The sequence below is a fragment of the Heloderma suspectum genome, chromosome 1 (assembly GCF_057233095.1).
Source record: "Heloderma suspectum isolate Gila_16-S chromosome 1, 16-S_ref, whole genome shotgun sequence".
NCBI lineage: Eukaryota > Metazoa > Chordata > Lepidosauria > Squamata > Helodermatidae > Heloderma > Heloderma suspectum.
Window position 1 is genome coordinate 131,588,738 of NC_139458.1, and position 17,748 is coordinate 131,606,485.

General features: G+C 43.2%; 1 protein-coding gene across 2 annotated transcripts in view; it reads left to right on the forward strand.

The window, feature by feature from the left end:
- Positions 1-17,748, forward strand: part of IGHMBP2 (immunoglobulin mu DNA binding protein 2) — a 109,618-nt gene that overhangs the window by 28,807 nt on the left and 63,063 nt on the right. For both annotated transcript variants that reach the window (XM_084858180.1, XM_084858169.1), the window contains exons 7-8: positions 4,319-4,466; positions 8,706-8,880. In XM_084858180.1, the coding sequence (XP_084714306.1) occupies positions 4,319-4,466; positions 8,706-8,880 (323 nt within the window). The remainder of the gene's footprint in view (positions 1-4,318; positions 4,467-8,705; positions 8,881-17,748) is intronic.

Below are 17,748 nucleotides of genomic sequence, written 5' to 3' on the forward strand. Positions count from 1 at the left end.
GAAGCAATTTCAACATTATATGTTAAGGTTTAAAAGCAAAGGATACGAACTAGGGCTGTGCAGGGACCCCCCGATCTGACTTGGAAGCCGCTTCATGGTTTCGGATACCGAACCCCGCTTCGGCTCCCCCCCGAAGCCCCCGCGCAACCCCCCAGCGCCTTACCTTGCTGCCGCCTCCTCCTCCTCTATCGCCTCCTTCTCCTCCTCTGTCGCTGCTGCCTGTGACGCCTTCGCCTCCGCCTTCTCCTCCGATGCCGCGGCCACCTCCACTGCTGCCTTCTGTTCGCCACCACCTTCTCTGCCTTTGCCGCTGCCGCCATCATAGCTGCTGCCAGCTCCTGAGGCTTGGATGCACACTGACTCTTATTGCAGGGAGTCGCCGTTTTTTAAATGGCAACCTCCTGGAAGTTGCCATTTTTAAAATGATGACTCCCTGCAATAACAGTTGGTATGTGTCCAGGCCTCAGGATTTGGTGGCGGCGATGGCAGCGGTGGCAATGACGGCGGAGGAGGAGGAGAAGGTGGCGGCAGCAGCAATGATGGCAGTGGAGGCGGAGGAGGTGGGTGGCTCAGGTAAGTACTTGGAGGCCCTGGCATGGCTGGGCCAGGGGTGCCAAAGCTCCAAAGTGCACTGAGCGCTTTGGAGAGCCCCCAACCCACTCCAGGTCACTTCGCCTCGGAAGGGGCTCAAAGTGACCCGAAACAGCCCACTTCAACTCAGGGTTCAGGCCTCAGGCCGAAGCGATGCACAGCCCTAATAGGAACCAAGACGACCAGCTGAATATTGCTTTTTAAAATTCCTCCAAGATAGTTTATAAGCTGGCATGCTCAGAGAGAAAATATACACTGGCCAGTCAGCCAGGATTTGACCAGAGAAGGAGTTGTGAGCAAAAGACCATCTTTCAGATTTCCTGCATTTGCTTTAAGACTGAAGGTAGATTTAGATTTACCAGTAGATTGCTGGATGATTTGCAATAAATTGGCAAGCATTTCTGTTTCCCAGTGATTTAACTATAGCAACAAGAAACCAGTATTTCTCTAAATTAGGCTGTTAAAACCCTGATCTATAATGACTCGGATGTACATGTGTGTCATATATGCAAGTTATCTCAGTGTGAGGTGCATGGGGTACAGTAGGTAATTGATTCCACCCCTGAAGCCACCATTTTGCATCTGGCTCCACACCCAGCCACCATTTTGCACCTGAGCCCCTTTGGTGGGCTTTGGGTTTCTAGGGCAAAGCAAAAATGGATTCTGCAAACCTGAAGTCTGCACACACCTGCTTTAAACATTTTGATACAGCATTTTGGAGAAAGCAACGAATGAGACATGCTGACAAAAGAATAGTTGAAAATGGGCATAAGGCTAGCCAGTGACCTTTATAGCTTAGCATACCTGGGCTTTTCATATCCATATCCAACACTCTAGCCACTACATTGCACTGGCCTGGGTCGCCAGGGTCCCGAGGGGTAACTGTGTCAGTCTGTTACAAAAAACACAAAAGGGTCTTGTGGCACCTTAATGACGAACAGATTTATCGTGATTTATGGCACAATATAGATTCTTCTTTTTTTCAGTGAGAACACAAGATGAAGTGCGGGGGGGGGGAGTAAGAAAAGGTTTTCATACTCCTACCCAATAACCATTGATCTAATAAAAGAGACTGACTTATTTTGTATTATTAAAATTCTGCTGTGCCCACTCCTCTGACAGCTGTCTGTTTCGAACAGTAATTGATATTAAGGGTATAAACCATTTACTGCAGTTTAATAGAGTAAAGATGAAGATTTTCTATATGTTAGTTTTTTGTGTTGTTTTTATTTGCTTGCTTTGTCCTTTTCAGGGATAAAAACATTGTGTTTAATAAAATATGAGGTTTAGGCAATTTTGATAGCAATCCCTTGACCAAGAAATAATTCAACTGCAGACCTATATTGTACATTCATGAAGTAAATGTAGAATAGATATTAGTTCACACCATACCCCTTGAGAACTTGGATAGATGGATGGAGGAAGTAGGGTGTGTGTCATTCAAGGATTTATTGGCTCGGATCTTAACTTTTCGTTTTGTGAACAGAAGGAGAGTTGCGTTAGTGCTGTGTCAAACATTTCCAACGTTGATGAGGCTATTTGCCTGTGGCAAAAGTAAGGGGGCATTTTCAGCAAATTTCTTGTGGGTGGGAAAGATTGATTTATTTTCAGAGGGGGCAGTGGACTTATACTTTATAAAAGAAAGTGGCAGAGGGTTTCCCCCATTCTTTCAGTTAACCAAAAAAAAAAAGTGTTGCTGCTCCTTCAAACGACAGCAGACCTGAATCAGTAGCCCAGCAGCATTCCCTTAGACCACAGAATGGTCCAATGGAAGTGGCCCAATCCCTGGGGCATTATTAAGCAAAGAAGATGGTTCCTCCACTAGCCAATTGGAGCAGCCATCTTCCCCCCCAAACAGTGTTCCTGGGAATGATGCTACATTATGGCATAGCATCGTTCCCATTGGGCCTTTTTATGGGACACTAACAACACTAAGCTGCTGATTGTAGCTCTGTTGCCTCTAGAAGTGGTGGCAAAGCTTCTTTTTTTACAAAGGAAAGAAAGTGAAAACCCTCTGCAACCTCCTCTTAGGAATGGTAAGCCCTCTGCCTCCCCAAAATTAATTTATTTCACCCATCCCCTGAAAACTAGATTTTTTTCCTCCATTTTCACTCTGCTCCACCCCCAAAATTGTCAGAAAAGTTTCTGAATAGTTTGGCCAAGCACCAAGTTGCGCTCTCTCTCAAAAGGGATCTTTCCATGAGCAGTAGGGGCCCTTTTTCAAGTGCAACTCTCTTTCCAAGAACAGAGATCCCCTCTGTTCATGGAGCCAAAAGGATAGAATCCACGCCGTTGCCTGTTCTCCTTATCTCCCAGCCAAATGTTGTTGGAGCAATTTGGACTTATTCATACAAAGCGCAACACCTTATGGCAATCTATAGTTGAGGTAGCTTGCCTAGCTTAAGGGTACGTGCCCGGTTCCTGCTTTTAGGGTTAGGTGTGCCAGTTCGAACTGAGTTTTTCATCCAGTTAACACAGAGCAATTTCGACAGACTAAATGGAGTTACCTCGAGATGAAGGCATGCCGAACAAAGCTAAGATTGGGAGAAATACAGAAGCCTTTCCTCCATCTTACTTTGCTGCCCATTTACATTGCTGATCATTTGACTTCAAATATGCACTTCCAGGCAGTCAAACTAAATCACTGGACTATTTATCTTGGGGGAGATTTCTTGGTGTTGAGAGGTATTGTACTGCTTATTATATGACAAACCACATTAGGACTGTGTGATTGCATATATAGGCTTTGTTTGTACATATTGGTAGCGTGGAAGCATAGTGTATTATTTTAAAATTATACACTACATATTATTGTACAGTTAGAAAGTATTAAAAGAACCAGATATTGCACTGCATTTTGGCTAGTGTTTTATAACTTGAGAAATTAGCAACAAGGATTATTTGGGACATCCATGTTGGGATAATAGTATCACTAATTTATTATATAAACCCTGGGGGTTGTTTGCATATTCTAAGGGATTAATGCAACCAAATTGGTTCTCTGCTTAGCTTAAAAACTGTATTTTGCAGGGGAGGTGGGGATTATTGATTCTAGTACCCGAAAATATATGGTTCATTAATAATAGGTCCATTAAAATCCATATTAAATTTACACCTGTCGTAAATATGAACTAAGTATGAACTATATGAACTTTCTCATGTAGATCTTTGTCAGTAGAGGAAAAGGGGCTGAACATCTAGTACTGTTGATACTATCAATGCAACATGTCGTACTTTTATGGGAGAGATTCTGCTGATTTAATTAGTCTTTTATCCTACGATTGATCAGAAGTTTGCGGCTCCTTTACATGGCGTTATCAACCTCCAGGGCCCCTCCCATGCTTTCTGACTTTTATCCCCCCCTTTTTTTAAAAGATCAGGGATAATGACCTATTTAAATATTGCAAGTTGAATTTCTCCACATAAAGAGGAAGTTGTGCTATAACGGCGGCTATACCACAGCACCATCTAGTGGCTGTATAATGAAACATATAGAACTTGCAGATAAAGGAACTCACCAGGAAAAAAAAAGCTGAAGCATGTGTAAAGGGCCGATCTTAATCCTGCAAAGAATCTGGAAACAGAAGTCCCAGTATTGGGATAAAAAGCCTCTGTGTAGAGAAACCCTAAATTATTACATTGGCTACTCAAGATTGCATACAGTGATGTGCTGGGCTATAAGCTATGCTGTGTTATTAAGGGTTTTTTTTTTACTTCTTTTGTGCAGGTGAAAACCAGAAAGACCCAAGACAAAGGGGAGAGAAGCCATTTTCTAAATGAGCTTAAGACACTGAGAAAAGAGCTGAAGGAGCGAGAAGAAGCGGCTATGACTGAAATCTTGACACAGGTTAATGTTGTTCTTGCAACAAACACAGGTTAGAGGAATGTTTCTATTTTTTGCCTTTAAGGATGGTAAAATCAAATTATTGGCAGCTGCAGATTTAGGCTGCACTGCAGTCTACTGTGTTATTGTGCTTCATCAGGAACTCCAAAGATTGCACAGTGCATCTTTGAATTGATTCTTGTCCCTATATCATATATCCTATCCCTATATCCCTATGAGCAATAAACAGAATTAAATCTAGCTAGCTAATTTGCCGTTTCCTTCTGATCATACAGTTCTGCTCCACGATTGGATGGCTAATCAAAACTGTGTGCATTTGAACAACATACACAACTCTACCATTCACATTTTACAAAGCATTGCTTACTACTTCTGTATACCAGCTAATGAGGGGAGGAAAATGATGCATTATTTATAGAACTAATCAGGGTCTTGGATCAGCAAAGCAGTGAATTACTTGTACTTGTATGTATGTACTTATGCAGTTATGTGGCTTCTTGGAGCATGGCCGACATAATCTGGTGCTGTTGTATTTGGGGAGCTGTTTGTGATCCCCAAAGTATATTTTGCCAAGGAACCTTGCACATAATTTTGTATAAAAGGCTCTATGTTACAATGTTACGAACATGTACAGAGATTATTTAAGAACATAACACAAGCATCATAAAATCAATTTGTAATTGAAAATTATGTTTCCCATCTGAATGGAAAGCTGAAACAGTGCCTTAAATCTCTTGCAGGAGCAGGTTCTGGACAAGTAGAATACTTTTAGTTGAAAATATCATTTAGACAGCAATCTGTAAGAGATATTGCATTCATAGCCCAGGCCTCATTGATTCAGTGACTCCTTTATCAATTTAATATATTTCTACATGGAAGCTGCCCAGGCCTGATGGGTGCTGCAGCCACTGGTACATGAGCAGTACTCTGCCCTGTTAATTCTTACTCTTAGTGATGTGCTTAGGAAAGCTATGTTCATTTACCATCTACTGTGCTGGAAGCTGTGATCATGGCCCTTCATAAAAAGCAGCAAGTGCTTCCTGAGACGCAGAACTTACAGAACTCCATGATCAATGTAGAGGCACAGATCTTGGCTAAAATCCTAGACAGTAAATGTCAGCATGTGGGAACATCTTTGTACCCAGAGGGGATTTCTCCCCAAATGACATGGCTCTGACCACATCCCCAGTTTTGTGTGGATCTGATTTTTGTGATTGCCCACTCAGATGATTGTCACCACTAACCTTCTCCTTCAATCACTACTGAAAGATTTCAGTACATTTTGAGGGTCTTCTTGTTTTGGGGCACATATGGAATGCCCCCCCCCAAACTCCTTAAACTTGCCTAACTGATTGTGTAACTTGCTTTCTCTGTGATACTTTAAGTATGTTGCATTAGCTTTATATACCTCTGTTCGCATAAAAGTTCAGACGGTGAGAAGCTTTGAAAACTTCCAATGGAAATCAGACAGGGACAAGGCCTTATTACTTTCAAACCTAAACTGCTGCAGTGGTCTATTTTTTCCTTTTCTTGTTCCAGTCGAAGCAATTACCCTGTTGATATAATTGGAGGTAGAAATCACCATGATCTTTTATTCTACAGAGTTGGTTGCCGCAAACCAGTCCTACTTCTGTCATTTTGTTGCCAAGCTCAGCAGAAGGAAAGCTTAATTGCTTCAACCCTGAGGGGCAGAATTGACTTTTAGTTAACTCAGTTCAATGCATTACGATTACACCAGAGTGGCTGGAATGGAATAACACCTATCTTACCGGCATAATTATACTTGCATGATTTCTAGCCTAGGCCCAGAGTTATTGTATCTGGAACTTAACTCAGCACAGCATCAAAATCCAAGTCAAAATAGCATGACTTGTAACCATATCAAGGTAATATATAAAATGACAGAATTATTTAAAGATGACATTTCTTCTAGGCTTTCAGACTAGGCTGTGACCTGGTTTGCACAATCACTGCAGCCCCCATGGCTTATTAGCCATGGTGGGTTGTGGTGCCTGAAGGCTCCAGGTTGCTGATGCAAGCCCCCGCTGTGGTTTCTCATGTCCAAACCTGGCGAGGGTGGCTTGTTGGGGTGGTTAACAAGCCACCTCACAACTCTACAACAGGCCACAGGTTCTGAGTGGTTTATTAACCACCCCAACAAGCTGGGTTCGGACAACAGGATGAGCCGTGTTGGCAAGGGTAATTATGCAAATCAGGCATGTGCAGGATGGTTAACAAGCCAGAGTGGCTTGTTAACCACCCTGTGATTATGCGAACCAGGCCTGTGCATCACACGTGCATCTAATGATTCAAACTCAAGCAGATGATTAGTTGGGTATAGTGAAGGAACAAACTATTTTGTATTAAAAGCCTATCTCTGGCCTGGTTCCTACAAACTGCAGATAAGGAAGTAAAATGATTTCTGGACTATGCGACCTCAGACTACAGGTCAAATTTTACCTGCAGTCTGCACAGTCAAATTCTTTCCCATGGGGGAAAAGACTGGCACATCTAAAACTAGTATTATCTGGATCAAGGCTAGAATCTTTCTCCCTAGCATTTAGTTTTGTGGAAAGGTGTTGTTGTTTTAAATGGAGGAGCACTCGGTTTTATGATTCTGAAATCCAAAGTGGGATCATCTATCTCCTCTCCTGCTCTTTGTGTGAATTAGGCCTCCCAACACTGACTGTTGTAGGGAATTGGTAGCATATTACTAATTTTACATGGAAATCACCAGAGGCAGCCTTAGGGGTGGGCAAGCTGGGCCCAGGGTGCTGAGCTGAGGGGGGTGCTAAACTGAGCGGGGAGGGCACCAAGCTGACTTCAGTGGCTGAGTTTTTTAATGTACTGTCTGCACTGAGCTAGGGTGGTGAAAAGCAAGTGTCTATAACCCCTTTTCCCCACCAAGGTTCTACAAGTTGCTTAGGTACTAATTACAAAAGTGATCTTCCTTCAGTTGGCTTTAAAATATGTTTCTTTTTCCATTTCCATTTTAATGTCATTTGTGCTAGGTAAAAATCAGTGGAACACAGCTTTACTTTGAGGCAACATTACCGAGCACTTCACACTTCAAATACAGTGCATGCAATAATTCTTGTGTGTGGCCCCCAGCTTTGTACGCATGTGCATGGCTCCTTGTAGAGGGCATCAGCAGGGCCCCCAGCATTGCACCTGCATCAGGCCCCATAAACCCTCTGGGTGGCCCTGCAAAGCTGATCGTGGGGGGGGGTACCAAGGATACTCCTCGCCCAGGGTGCTATTTATCCTAGGGTTGGCCCTGGAAATCACCATGTGATATGCCTCTGATTGCCTGAAATCAGCAGGAAGCACATCATAGTAAGCCTTCGGGGGATTGCCTCTGTAGGTACGACTGTTCCTACTCTGAAAGACAGGATGTAAGGGCTAGGTTTACTACAGACACTTGGAGGCTTTTGATCCAAGTACTTCCAACAGGGTTGGTAGCTAAAATGGCCTGCTCCAGTAAAGAAGCAGGCAGGAGATTTTTATAGTGGCAAGGGTGAATTGCACTCACCAATCGTGCTCACAGAGGGCTTAGCGAGGTACTACTGAGGCTTTCTGGGCTCAGAAGGCACATGGTCTACAAAGCAGTGTCAGTACCTAAGAGGATAAGACAAATTCATGGACAATAAGGCTACCAATAGCTACTAGTCATGATGGCTATATATTACCTACAGTATCAGAGGCAGAATGCTTCTGGACACCAGTTGCAGAGGGACATGTTTGGGATGTTGCTATTGCACTCCTGCCCTACTTGTAGGCTTCTAATTGCAGCATCTGTTTGGCCACTGTGGGAACAGAATGCTGGACTAGATGGGCCTTTGGTCTGATCCAGCAGGGCTCTTATGTTCTGCCAAGCTTGTCAAAAGAGTGCAGGCTTAGAGCTCCCTGCAGCCAGAAGTCCTAATGCTGAGGACCACACATGGATTTAAGTGGAGAAGTACCATACAATGTCTTCATTTCTTTTAAAACTCATAGAACTGCCTACAAACGTGGCAGGTACCACCCTTTGTCCCATCTGCAGATGGGTGAATTTTCCAGGTGCATATATGGTTGTCCATTAGAAGGTGTGTCAGAGCAGAAAGGAAAATTGGCTATGTTTTCACAGCACACAACTGAGGCCCACATAATGAAAAGAGTAGTGACACACTGAAAAGTCATAAAAGTCCAAGCCCTCAAAGCAACAAGTTCTTTTCCACTTTTGTTATGGTGTAAAGGCTGGTGGGTGTCTTTCGATTCTCTTTTTAATTAGGAGCCTCTTCTGATGGCCCGCTGAAGCTACTACCTGAGAACCACTTTGATCTGGTGGTGATTGATGAATGTGCCCAGGCACTTGAAGCAAGCTGCTGGATACCTCTGCTGAAGGCCCGAAAGTGTATCCTGGCTGGAGATCACAAGCAACTGCCTCCCACAATCATCTCTCACAAGTAAGGCACATTTTCCCAAATGGCCCATTAATTATTTGAATGTTGGGAAAAGGTTCATATGAAAAAGAGTGCTTCAATTAGAATGACATGTTTGAATTTAACTGCACAGCAGGTGGAGCTGTTGATAAATAGGGCCAACCCACCTTGTCTTTCTTTCAGGGCTTCGGTGCCCATATTGGCAGCTGGTCATGTTTTAGCTACAGCAGTGAACTTCTTATAGCAGAGGTACCAGAACTGACATGCTTTATACTTACAGCTGAAAAGATTTACTCGCTGTGTGAACATGTAAGAATTACTGTCCTCCCTGTGAGTGTGCCTCCTGACTGGAAGCACGCAAGCATTTGGCAGCTCCCTCTGTGGGTGTGTAATTTTGCAGTGCGTTCCAATCATACCCAGTGCAGAGATGTACCAGAATTACCCAACTTCAGAGGAGGACACCTGCTGAGGGCGAGTGCTTTGGATTCACAGGCGCCTTCAACTGTTTAATTTATCTCTGTGCACAATTGTTGTGTGCCGAAAGGGATGAGGAGCCATGTAGGGGTTTGAGGGGAGGCTTTGCATGGTCTAATCAATGGAAGAAGTTAATAGCCAGTGTAGTGTAGTGGTGAGAGTGATGGACTGGGAGCTGGGAGAGCCAGGTTCTAGTCCCCACTTGGCCACGGAAGCTCACTGGGTGACTTTGGGCCAGTCACAGACTCTCAGCCCAACCCACCTCACAGGGTTGTTGTTGTGAGGATAAAACAGAGAGGAGGAGGAGGATAATGTAAACCGCCTTGGGTTCCTTGCAAGAGGAAAGAAGGCGGGATATAAATGCAATAAATAAATAAATAAATAAATAAATAAAATAGCCTTGACAGAGGTGTAGCAAAGGAAGAGCAGAGAAGACAGTCGCAGTAGTCAAGGATATGTAAAGATGTAGTCTGAGAAAAATTGATTCAATACATTATTCCAAAACACAAAATCAGGAAGCAGCACCTGCTGGGACTAAAGCATTGGCAGCGGTGTGTGTGTGTGTGTGTGTGTGTGTGTGTGTCTAAAAACTGCTTGGGGGAAGAGTGAACTGGCATGGCTTGATTGCTAATGCTGGGCTACTTCAGGAACCACTCATGTATGTGTGTGCATGTGCGTGCGTGTGTATTTTCCCCAGCCTTCCTGCCACAAAAATGGCTATATGGTGATCAGGAAAAAAATTAGTTCCTATCTTATTGCAAGTAGGTGACAAGAGGTGAAGGAGGAAGGTAGCAGCTGCACTAGGCCCTCTCCTGCTCTTTATGAGTGTCCCTGGGAGGCTATAGGAATCACTGGGAGTTCCTTGGAACCAGCGGAGTTCTTTTGGCCAGGGTTCCAAACAAAGCTGGTACTAGGCCGCCAGGAGGCTGAGCTTCCAGATTCCGTGTTCTGTAAGAGATTTATCAATACATCTTTTGAGACCTTCTTCACATATCAGTTATCAAGGATTTGGGTTCTGCAAGTGTTCATATAGTTGTTGTGTGGGTGGTTTGCTTGAGTTTTTCTGTTAGCAATTACTGTTGTGATAGAGAAAAAAATATGTCCAATTTATGGATCTGCTCCCTGAGAGATTGATTTCTCCTCTTTCCCAGTAGGAAATTAGCATGCAAGACACCTATCAATCCTGCATGTATGCTCTTATTATGCTCATGTATGCTCTTACTGTGTAAAGTCAGTTTTATATTCATATGCATTTTATGGGCCTCTCTCATATCTATTATATAACATAACGTGACAGGTAAAGCCATAATATCTGACCATGTGTAGAAAGCCCTCACAGGGTTGCTATTTTAAAAACATTCGTTGTGTTGATGGTAGTGAGTAGCAACGTTGAAAGAAGCCTGGGCTCTGCTGTGCCAGGCACCGCATAGTCGGAGGGCCTGTCTATGCAAAACCATGGCATGGCGCAACATTGTTCTCTGACGGGTTGAAAGTTACTGCTTTGTAGACAAGATTATCTTGTTCTCGAAGAACTAATGATGGAGACACACGTCTATAGGGATAGTTTCTCCTGGAGCATCACCATGAGCCGCCTCTTAGCCTTCTCCCCATCACTTCTACTGTGATGGTGCTGCAACTTTAGAATAATAACAGAGAAAGAAGAATTGGCAGAAGCAATTGTTTGGAGTGTAGTAGGGAAGATGTTTGGCGGTGGAATGAAGAGATGAAGGTTTTAGTACTGATAGATGTAGGGGGTGTTTGACAGATTGTAACCACACATATATGCAAACAATTCCGAAGAGTTTGGAAAGTGAACTGAAAGAAAAGTACATACCAAGTGGAGAGGAAAAGCCAGTGGCAATGAGGGGGAAGCCCGTGGAGGTAACGTAAGCAAGTTTCTTGACGAAGTAAGCTGCTTCCCATCCAGAAGCCACTACCATCCCTGAGCCATTCTGAACCCGTTGAAGCAGGACGAAGGCAACATAGCAGCTGTGGCTGGCTCTCTTCTTCCTTCATCCCACTCAGATTGCTTGGATTCTCTTCAGGTGGCTCCTTCCTGGGCCTGTTTCTCATTTTACTTTTGATGAGGCACATGCCTGCTCTTGTTCTGTGAAGATCCATTCACATGAGGTGTTCGCTGTTTGAAACAGACATGGTAATGCAGCTTCATAGTGGCAAAGGGAAGGGGGATCAAGATAGCAGGAAGGAGTTGACTTCTGCAGGGCCTGGGAGAACCTTAGGCAAGATAGAAGTTGCTTTGACAGTGGCTTGGTACATTCAGCTGAGGACCTGAATACCCAAGCAGGCATCCTGATGGCCCAAGCCCTGCTCTTTAGCCGAGCTTTACTGGAAATCTTAAAAGCGAAGATCTGGCTTCACTGGGTGACTTCCAGGTGCACCCTCTGTCTTTTCTGCTGGATGCTTACAATGGAGTGAAGATCTGTAAACATTTGGTATAGTTGGAGTGTCTAATTCCAGTTCAAGGAAGAACAGCTCTCTACAGTGTCAGGCTCTGCACTGATGAGCTTCTTTCCACCATCATCTCATTCTGACCCTTTCTTTCTTCTTAACTGTGGAACTACAGTTGTGGAAATCATTTATTGAAAATATTTAGACAAAAATAAAAGAGCAGAAGCCCTTATGGTAGCAATTATGAATTCGCAGTACATATTGTTTGTACATGAAGCCATATGCAATAAGCTAAATGACTGTGGAGTTCAAAATCATATTAGAAAAACCCAATCTGGAGTATGCAGCTGTGGCACCCCAAATTTAAACGTCTAGTTTGCATTGGCCCCCCAGGTATTTTGTGTCTGTGTGTTGGGGATGGGTGAAGATAAAATCCTTCAGGCATTCCTACTGAGTTTGCTCAACATTATTTTTAAGTTTTCCAAGCCTATAGTTCATACAGGTAATACTTACCAAAGAAACTGACCGGGCTCCTACAACATCTTAATAATATAGGTTGAATCCTATTGTGGTCCAGTGGACACCTCTGCTAATGCAAGGGGAAGGGAGGTGATTTTCATTAATCCACCCTGCAAACTCCCCCCACCACCGCAAATCTTTCCTAGTTGTTTGGGGGACTTTATTTATATCCCAGGCAAAAGTACTAATGGAATTCACTGTGACAGGCTGCAGAGATGGCCACCTCCTAAAACGGCATTAAAAGTGAGTTAGACAAATTCATGGAGGATAGGTGTAGATATGGCTATTAGCCATGGTAGTTTAATGGAACCTCCACATCTATACCTCCATTCTTTTTTTCTTTTCTTTTTTGTCCTTCACTTGTTGTTCAGTCGTTCAGTCATGTCCAACTCTTCGTGACCCCATGGACCATAGCACGCCAGGCCTTCCTGTCCTCCGCTCTCTCCCGGAGCGTGCTCAAGTCCATATTCATTGCATTAGTGATGCTATCTAGCCATCTCATCCTCTGCCGTCCCCTTCTCCTTTTGCCTTCAGTCTTTCCCAGCATCAGGGTCTTTTCCAAAGAGTTTTCTCTTCGCATTAGGTGGCCAAAATATTTGAGCTTCAGCTTTAATATCTGTCCTTCCAATGAGCAGTCAGGATTGATTTCCTTTAGGACTGATTTGACATCCTTGCAGTCCAGGGGACTTGTAAGAGTCTTCTCCAGCACCACATAAGAAAGCATCAATTCTTCGGCGCTCAGCCTTCCTTATAGTCCAGCTCTCACAGCCATACGTTACTACTGGGAAAACCATAGCTTTGATTAGATGGACCTTTGTCGGCAAGGTGATGTCTCTGCTTCTTACTCTGCTGTCTAGGTTTGCCATAGCTTTCCTCCCAAGGAGCAAGTGTCTTTTAATTTCATGGCTACAGTCACCGTCTGCGGTGATCTTGGAGCCCAAGAAAATAAAATCTGTCACTGCTTCCATTTCTTCCCCTTCCATATGCCAGGAAGTGATGGGGCCAGATGCCATGATCTTAGTTTTTTTTAATGTTGAGTTTCAAACCAGCTTTTGCACTCTCCTCTTTCACCCTCAACAAGAGGCTCTTGAGATCCTCTTCGCTTTCTGCCATTAGGGTGGTATCATCTGCATATCTGAGGTTGTTGATAATTCTCCCAGCAATCTTAATTCTGACCTGTGATTCATCCAACCCGGTGTTTCTCATGATGTACTCTGCATATAAGTTAAATAAGCAGGGCGACAATATACAGCCTTGTCGTACTCCTTTCCCAATTTTGAACCAATCAGTTGTTCCATGTCTTGTTCTTACTGTTGCTTCTTGACTCTCGTACAGGTTTCTCAGGAGACAGGTAAGGTGGTCTGGTACCCCCATCTCTTTAAGAATTTGCCACAGTTCGTTGTGATCCACACAATCAAAGGCTTTAGCGTAGTCAATGAAGCAGAAATAGATGTTTTTCTGGAATTCTCTTGCTTTCTCCATGATCCAGCGAAAGTTGGCAATTTGATCTCTAGTTCCTCTGCCTCTTCGAAACCCCGCTTGAACTTCTGGTAGTTCTTGGTTTGCATACTGCTGAAGCCTAGCTTGTAGGATTTTGAGCATCACCTTGCTGGCATGTGAAATGAGCGCAATTGTACAGTAGTTTGAACACTCTTTGGCGTTGCCCTTTTTTGGAATTGGAATGTAAACTGACCTTTTCCAGTCTTGTGGCCACTGTTGAGTGTTCCAAATTTGTTGGCATATTGAGTGCAGCACTTCAACAGCATCATCTTTTAGGATTTTAAATAGCTCAGCTGGAAGACTGTCATCTCCGCTAGCTTTGTTGTTACTAATGCTTCCTAAGGCCCACTTGACTTCACTCTCTAGGATGTCCGGCTCAAGTTCTATGAATGCAGTATCATGGCTATCAGGGACATTCAGATCTTTCCTGTATAGTTCTTCTGTGTATTCTTGCCACCTCTTCTTAATCTCATCTGCTTCTGTTAGGTCCCTGCCTTCTTTGTCCTTTATCATGCCCGTCTTTGCACAAAATGTTCCCTTGATATCTCTGATTTTCTTGAAGATATCTCTAGTCTTTCCCATTCTGTTGTTTTCCTCGATTTCTTTGCACTGTTAATTTAAAAAGGCCTTCTTGTCTCTCCTTGCTATTCTTTGGAAGTCTGCATTCAGTTGGATATATCTTCCCCTTTCTCCCTTGCTTTTCGTTTCCCTTCTTTCCTCAGCTACTTGTAAAGCCTCATCAGACAGCCACTTGGCTTTCTTGCATTTCTTTTTCTTTGGGATGGATTGAGTTGCTGCCTCCTGAACAATGTTACGGACCTCCATCCATAGTTCCTCAGGCACTCTGTCTATCAGGTCTAATCCCTGAAATCTATTTGTCACCTCCACTGTATATTCATAAGGGATATGATTTAGGTCATACCTGAATGGTTTAGTGGTTTTCTCTACGTTCTTCAATTTAAGCCGAAATTTTGCAATAAGAAGCTCATGATCTGAGCCATAGTCAGCTCCAGGTCTTGTTTTTACTGACTGTATGGAGCTTCTCCATCTTTGGCTACAAAGGACATAATCAATCTGATTTCGATATTGACCGTCTGGTGATGTCCATGTGTAGAGTCGCCTCTTCTACTGTTGGAAAAGAGTGTTTGCTATGATCAGCGTGTTCTCTTGGCAAAACTCTATTAGCCTTTGTCCTGCTTCATTTTGTACACCAAGGCCATGCTTGCCTGTTATCCCGGTGATTTCTTGACTTCCTACTTTAGCATTCCAATCCTCTATGATGAAGAAGACATCTTATTTTGGTGTTAGTTCTAGAAGGTGTTGTAGGTCTTCATAGAACCGATCAACCTCAGCTTCTTCGGCCTCAGTGGTTGGGGCATAGACTTGAATTACTGTGATGTTGAATGGTTTGCCTTGGATTTGTACTGAGATCATTCTATCTTTTTTGAGATTGTACCCCAGTACTGCTTTTCCCACCCTTTTGTTGACTATGAGTGCTCCTCCATTTCTTCTAAGGGATTCTTGCCCACAGTAGTAGATATGATGGTCACCTGAATTAAATTCACCCCTGCTTGTCCATTTTAGTTCGCTGATTCCCAAGATGTCGATGTTCAATCTTGCCATCTCATGTTTGACCACCTCCAGCTTACCTTGATTCATTGATCTTACATTCCAGGTTCCTCAACAATATTGTTCTTTAGAGCATTGGACTTTCTTTTCACCACTAGACACATCCACAGCTGAGTGTCCTTTTGGCTTTGGCCCAGCCGCTTCACTCTTTCTGGCACTACTTGGAAATTCCCTCTGCTCTTCCCCAGTAGTATCTTGGACACCTTCCGACCTGAGGGGCTCATCTTCCAGCGTCATCTCTTTTAGCCTTGTGATACGTTCCATGGGGTTTTCTTGGCAAGAATACTGGAGTTGGTTGCCATTTCCTTCTGCAGTGGACCACATTTTGTTAGAACTCTCCTCTATGACTTGTCCGTCTTGGGTGGCCCTGCACGGCATAGCTTATGGCTTCACTGAGTTACGCAAGCCCCTTCGCCACAACAAGGCAGTGATCCATGAAGGGGTGTCCTTCACTAATCAAGTCCTAATATAGTTATTGCAATAAATTGTCTGGATTACTCAGATTTATGCAGGTTTTGCATAATTTATTATGAGCACAGAACAGGATTTCTCACCACCACCATCACCATATGCCACATATTTTTCAGATAAATTGTCGTAGCTTATATACCTTTAATTTCCTGTCTTTATCACAAAGAGTTAAAAAAAATCCCTGTTTTTGTGAGGGGGTTTTTCAGTTTGATTTTTCTCATCAGATGAGCTGATGAGTTGTTGCAGGGATGCCTATATTCTGAACTACTGTCAATGGCCTTTAAAAAAACAATGAGCTGTTTGGTATCTTTATGCATCCCCCCACCCCCAATATTTAAAAAAAGTATGCTGTTCAGAGCATAGCATTCTGGTTTAGGGGTCAAACAGACATCTTGATTCTTGAGCTTAGTCAGGGTTCCTTGTAGACAACGTGGCAGTAAAATCACTTGCCTTTTACAGATTTGGTTGTCCTGTGGACCAGCATTTTAACTTCTGAATCCTGGACCAAAGGGTATTTTTTAAAGCAATATTTAGGGGCCGTAGCACTTTATGTGTTTTGCTTCCTTTTGGTTTAATAAATTTTAAACAAAACAGATCTTGAGAGAACATGGTTCTGATCAATGCTGTTCACAGATTTACATCTCTCAAGTTGAGTTACCAATAAGTTATGCAAGGAGCTCACTATATTAAACACAATTATGGTTAAAAGCATCAATATTACCCTAGATCTGTAACTCGATTGCTGTTCAGACAGGTGGCTATTCCTACAACTTCACTCCATTTGGTTTCAAATGTCTGCAGTGAACCTCTGATAAGAGCTGTGTTGGATCAGACCTCATGTGGTGCAGAGTGGTAGGCGGCAGTATTGCGACCGAAACTCTCCCCATGACCTGAGTTCGATCCCAGCGGAAGCTGGGTCCCAGGTAGCCGGCTCAGGTCAACTCAGTCTTACATCCTTCCAGGGTCGGTAAAATGAGTACCCAGCTTGCTGGGGGAAAGGTAGTCACGACTGGGCAAGGCAATGGCAAACCACCCTGCTATAGTCTGCCAAGCTACAGTTAGAGTGAAAGATATTAAAGAAATACCTAAAATTAGTATCCATCAAGAAAGTTCACCAGGGCTAGCCAAAGACAATTTGCTGCCTGGGGCAAAGGACAAAAAGGGGCCCCACTCCCACAGCATGTACAGAAGCTGGCCACATTGGCAGTTGGAATGAATGAATGAGAATGAAACTGGCAGTTAAATCTTACTTCAACACTGGTGACAAGACAGTGTACTCCACTGCATCAGGCTCGCTTAGGGAGCACATAGCAAGCTCCCATATGGCTCACACACAGCTCGGTCCTCCAGCACTTTGCTGCAGCTACCCACACCTAGTATCTGTTACCTGAGGGAGCTGCCTTGCTCTACCAGATGGGAGGGCTGTCTCTGAAGTCCACTGTTTCCAGTACTGGCTAACATTCTATTTATTGAGGAAGCAGATAAAAAGAAAATAATAAAACAATAAAAATTATACAGTATCCAACAATATACGCAGTATCAAACAGATAAACACCTAATCCAAGAGACAGCAAGAAGAGTAAAATCAGTCATTAAAAGCCTGGTGGAATAAAAACCATTTTCAAAGCCTATCTAAAAAGGAATTACAATATTAAATACCATTAATTCTGTTTTTCAGATTTATGACCTAAATGTTTTTTCAGATTTATGAACTAAATGAAACTGTTACTAAGAAGTAAAACTTCCTGTTGGAAATGGATAGTTTGTATGTGGAAGATTAACTGAGCAAAGCAGCAGAAGATTCAATGTCTGGGCCAGAAATTTAAAGTAGAATAGGCATAGCAAAACAGACATGTTATAAAGAACACCTGTTGATAAGATGAAAAATAA